This window comes from Ctenocephalides felis, unplaced genomic scaffold (assembly GCF_003426905.1).
Source record: "Ctenocephalides felis isolate EL2017-DRISC unplaced genomic scaffold, ASM342690v1 CF-g0.4_SCAFFOLD_03704, whole genome shotgun sequence".
Taxonomy (NCBI): Eukaryota; Metazoa; Arthropoda; class Insecta; order Siphonaptera; family Pulicidae; genus Ctenocephalides; species Ctenocephalides felis.
The window spans coordinates 19,052-24,960 of NW_020539858.1; the positions used below are offsets into that span (position 1 = coordinate 19,052).

The window sequence follows — 5,909 nt, forward strand, 5'->3', positions numbered from 1 at the left end:
AAATATACAAGACAAATACATTACCGGAGAAATAATTGGTATAGTGGAAAGTAAAAGTAGAGAAGTATTCGATTATCCAATATCATCAATTGATGTAGGTTTAACAGAATTTACTTCTTGGAAAAAATAAAATATTGTTAAATCTCATTCATGTGAAATGTAAATGTATATTATTGAACATTAATAATTCACTGTTTGCAATAGCTTCATTAAATTTATTTAAACATGTATTAAAAAGTAGATAATAAAATAATTTTGACGCAATAAATACTTCGAAATTCAATATTATTTAAAATTGTATGTTTTTATTTAAATTATTTATTATTTATCCAATCAATTTAATGTTCAATAATATATGAATTTCTAATCTCAAAAAAAATGCAATGGTGTATTAAATATGTACCAGTGGCAAAATAATTTTAAGAATCGAAGACTCGTGCTCACGGTTTGTGCAATGCTTTGAGACGCCGCTACGGGCGGCAGTTAGACCGGCATCCGAAGAAAGTGTGATATTGCTCCCTTGCGCGCAGTCAATTATCTGAGTTTTAGAGCTTAAGTGATTATTTTTAACTTCCCGTAGGGTAAGTTATAGTAATCGTCCAAAAATCGAAATCAAAAATTTTTACATTTCTCGACGTTTTGAAGGTTTCTGAACATTTTGGCATACTTCAGAAAAATTGGATGTGTGTGTGTGTGTGTGTGTGTTTTGCATGTCCGCTTTTTTTCGTCCACGTTTTCGGGCGCACGGATCAACCGATTTGAATGGTTTAAAAAGCATTCGATTCCTATTGATAGGGAGATGTGCTGATTAGTTTTTGGCAAAGACAGGTCCAGCCGTTACGGAGATATGGAGCAAAGAGTGCAAATAATAGAAAGCGAGTTTTTGAGAGAACGGATCAACCGATTTGAATGGTTTGAAAAACATTCGATTCCTATTGATAGGGAGATGTGCTGATTAGTTTTTGGCAAAGGTAGGCCCAGAGGTTTCGGAGATACAGAGCTAAATTTAAAAAAAATTGCAGTTTTTGAGAGAACTAAGCGTCCGATTTAAATGATTCAAAGAACTTTCTGCTTGTTTCAACAAAATAATTGATTTAGGAAAAAAAAAATTTTTTTCTAATTTTTTTTTCAAAAATTTTTTTTTTGTAATTTTGGACTAAAAATTCAAAAAATCACCCAGGCTAAGCACAGTCTAAGCGCCACTATGGTACAAATGTTTACGCAAGTGCGTTTAGACTGTTTATGTACTGGAGCACTTTTCAAATTTTGTGAAAATTATTGAAAAATGTGAAAATGCCGCCAAGCTAAGCACAGTATAAGTGAAAATGTCGCACAGAATTATTTGCAAATGCGTTTAGACTGTGACTATGCGGGAGCACTTTTTCAATTTTGTGTAAATTTCGGAGATCTAGTAAAAAAAAACTAAAAAAAAATAACATTTGGCGGTCAACAATAATCATTAGACATTAGACATATGCATATCAAATTATCATATATTTTATAAAGATTTTAACAATAAGTATAAATTTTGATAACATTCCTATGGGTTCCGTACCAGTGTTTATCCGTTAGACGACGACGCGGCGCTTACGCGCTTCGATATTTAGTCTCTATGCATTTAAAGCAGTACGATTGCTTTGAAAAAAAGTTCAGAATTTCCAAAATATTTCAAAATAAATTTTTCAACAAAAAGTAAGTTTCTGTCAAAAATTTATAGTTTCTCAAAAATCAATTTTATCAGAGTAAATTTTTTTCAAAAATGTTAATCTTTTTAAAAAAATAATTTCTGGTACGGGAAGTTCCAGCAATTTGCCTTAAGGCACGATGCCATGCGCCCCACTAGTTTATTATTAGTTTATTGGGTTATTGTACTATAAATTTTGAAAATGACGGAAGATATTAAAATGTATGCAGTGGTGGAATTTAATGAAACTAAAAACAATAAAAAACGGTAGAGTTAATACCAATTAGTGGGCTTAATAAGGATAGATCCAAGTGTTTATGGCTGCCCAAAAAAGATCAGAACAAGGTGTTGAAGTGGGCGAAACTTGATGTAGTACCTGACGAGGAGACATGGATAAAATATCCAATCAAAATTATTATCAAAGCTAGTGAGTATTTATGTGCATCAAATAATATAATTATCTCTCTCGAGGTATTATACAGTATTATCTCTCAAATGATATACAGACCACTGAAAATGAATCAAACATTGATAAAGATAGTGAGCCTGTTTTATTAAATTCTAAAAATGTCTCTTGCTTATTATCGCAAAAACGGCCTTTGAACAACAACAATAATAGAGACTATAATGCAAACGATGATTTAAATAACTCAGAACTCTCTGAAAGTGAAGAAATTACCCCCGCGGAGAATTTAGATATTGAAATTAGTGCAAAAGCTGCATTTGATAGTACAACGGCACAACCCAAAGGTTGTTCTTATTTTTTACAGTATTACATATTCTTATTTTTTACAGCAGATATCATATGATTCAATGGAATGATTTCAGTAGATATCAATGGAAAAATGATTCAAGCTTCTGAAATTACGTGTACGTAAATTCAAACAGTTCTCGAGAGATTTATGAGCCTTCAGAGAATAGCGACTAGAGTTATATAGACTGTAGCTCACAGTCTCCTGTAAAAAAAGGTGAAATTGTAAAAGTCACAAATTATTTAATTGATGACAATTTGAAGGCCTATACTGAAGTCCTCCAAAAATTTAACGTAAGGGGGCGTCCATTAATCACGTGAGGTTTTTAGGGGAAGAGGGTTTGACAAAAAATCACGAAATATCACGTGGGGGAGGGGGGTATGGTAAGATATCACGTGTATTTATTTTTTAACTGATTATTTTAAAAAAATTCAAACATTTTCAAAAAAAAAAAATCAAAAATTTTTGTTTTTTCACGTAACTAAAAATACACGTGATGTTTGGTGGGGAAGGGGGGGGTAATTTTGAATATCACCACGTATCACCAAGGGGGAGGGGGGGTCCAAAAATCCTTAAAAACTAGCTCACGTGATTAATAGACGCCCCCTAATGTTGGAACGTCTCAGTGTTATTTCTAATACCAATATGACTAATATAAAATTATTTTTAATGAAAATTCGACGCCAAGACAGTTTTGAAAGATTAAGTGAACAGTTCGGAATGAGTGTAAGCAACGCTAGCATTATTTTTAATAAAGCAATTCCGGTATTGACACTTTTTTTAAAAAAGCTTGTTTACATGCCTGAGCTTGATAATATAAAAAGAATACTACCGATAGCATTTAGATCTTCGTATAGTCATGTGGTAGCTACAGGCGGTCCTCGACTTACGTCGTTTCAATTTACGTCGTTTCAAGTTACGTCAAACAATGTTTTGACACTATTCCTCAAGCATACGTCATTAGTTTCGATTTCCGGCATATCGGAGAATTCACTTGTCGCAAGGTCAATGTCCGTGAGGGGCGCGGGCGGAGCGCGGTGTCGTCTCGTGCGGGGAATACCCCGCAAATGTCGCTGATTTTGTTTAGTACATTCAGGGACAACGGACAATCAAGACGTAATAAATTAGTTTTTTTGCATCTTTGACAGTTTTTGTGTTTACATACATATTTAGGTGAATTTTAAACAATGCCACCTAAACAAGACAGTAATAATAAAGTGAACAAGAGAGTAAGAAAGTCAATTACAATGGAGGTTAAATCTAAGATTTTAAAACTCAAAGATCGCGGTTATTCGACTTCATCTATTGGACGAGAACTTAATTTATCACGCACTACGGTACAAACAATAATGAAAGATAAAGAAAAACTCTTAACAGCTCTTCCTTCCGTCTCTTCAAACAGCACTATTATACGCAAAAGGAATGCTTTAATTTATGAAATGGAAAAACTGTTGTACAGTTGGATTCAAGATCAAACCCAGCGACGGGTTCCTCTAAGTTTGGCTATTATACAAAATAAGGCGCTGAGTATCATCAACACACTGCAAAATAAACGTGGCGAGAATAATAGTGACGAAACAAAATGTTTTTCTGCCAGTCGCGGATGGTTCATGCGCTTTAAAACGAGATATTCGTTACATAACATTCGAGAAGCTGCTAGTGCCGATCATGTGGCTGCTCAGAGTTTTTCTGGATTATTAAAGGAAATTATCGAAAGTGGAGACTATTCGCATAAACAAATTTTTAACGTGGACGAAACTGGTTTGTTTTGGAAAAAAATGCCCTCTCGTACTTTTATATCACAGGAAGAAAAGTCTATGCCTGGATTTAAAGCGGCTAAAGATCGTTTGACGTTGTTATTGGGTTCGAATGTTGAAGGTGATCTTAAATTGAAACCCCTTTTAGTTTATAGGTCTGAAAATCCTCGAGCTCTCAAAAATTACGTCAAGAGTACTCTTCCAGTTATATGGAAGGCTAATCCAAAGGCATGGGTTACATCAATAGTTTTTGAAGAATGGTTTACTAAGCATTTTATACCTGAAGTGAAACAGTACTGTTCAAACAATAATTTGGCTTATAAAGCTTTACTTATTTTGGACAATGCTCCCGGCCATCCTGTGCGTATTGCCGATATTCATCCTCAAATCAAAGTCGTGTTCCTGCCTCCCAACACCACTTCGTTGTTACAGCCGATGGATCAAGGAGTTATCGCGTCTTTTAAGGCCTATTATCTCAGGAGAACTTTTTCACAGGCTGTAAAGGCTAATGAAAATGATGGCATGGAGCTGAGAGATTTTTGGTTATAAGTTATAATATCCTGCAATGCGTAAAAAATATTGCTACTTCGTGGGATGAGGTGACACCTAACAATTTAAAAGGAGTGTGGAAAAAGTTACGCCCATTTTTTTTGAGCCATTGAAAGTTCAACATCTACAGATCAACCAAATGTCGATGAGATCACAACTGACATTGTTCATTTGGCTAACCGTTTCCCTGACATTGCAGTTACTACTGATGATATTGATGATCTGTTAAGCTCACATTCGCAAGAACTGACTGATGAAGATCTTATTGAATTGGAGGCACAAGTACAAAAGGAAGCACTCGAGTCACAAGAAATAGCTTCTTCTATTAGTGACTCTGAAAAAGAACTTACACTAAAAAAACTTTCCGTAGCCTTTGCAAATTTGAAGAATGCCATGAAAATTTTTGAAGAAAATGATCCTAATTTTGAAAGAAGTTTTAACGTTAATAACAAAATTTGTGCAGCCTATCACTGTTACCAAGATCTGTATGATAGCAAGAAGAAAGAAGCCAACAATCTAGAATTGATAGTTTCTTTAAGCCAAAAGTTTAATTTATTATTTATCATTACATATGTATAAGTTTTATAATTATTATTAAAATTAATAACACACAAATACCAAAAATAACTAGCTATTTCATAAGTGCATAATATATAATTATTTTAAGAACTTACTTTTAATAATAAAGTACGTCCTTTGTTATAAATGCAGTTTTTTTTATTATTTCGAGTCCGTGTGGAACCTAACCCTTGAGTTTTACATGTAAACATATGAAAAAATATGTCTCGACTTACGTCGTTTCGATTTACGTCGCGTATTTCGAGAACCTAACATGCCGTAAGTACGAGGACTGCCTGTATTATTGATGCATTTGAGATTCAAATCGAGCAACCTAGTGATCCAGAGCATCAATCATTAACTTGGTCAGAGTACAAAAAGTGTAATACATTAAAATATTTAATATCTTGCACACCGGATGGCTTTATCAATTTCATCTCAAAAGGATTTATAGGGCGAATTTCAGATGAATTGTTATTTCAGGAAAGCGAAATAGTAGAAGAGTTACCCGAAGGTTGTGCTGTAATGGCTGATCCAGGATTCAAGAATATTGTTCAGCTTCTTGACAATAAAAATATTGAATTAATTCGACCACCTTCAGTGTTTTAC

General features: G+C 33.8%; 1 protein-coding gene across 1 annotated transcript; it reads left to right on the forward strand.

Moving 5' to 3' along the window:
- Positions 1 to 3,623: 3,623 nt before the first annotated feature.
- LOC113390900 (tigger transposable element-derived protein 1-like) lies at positions 3,624 to 4,742 on the forward strand. The gene has a single exon (XM_026626930.1). It carries the CDS (start codon positions 3,624 to 3,626, stop codon positions 4,740 to 4,742), a length of 1,119 nt encoding a protein of 372 aa, XP_026482715.1.
- Positions 4,743 to 5,909: the final 1,167 nt, after the last annotated feature.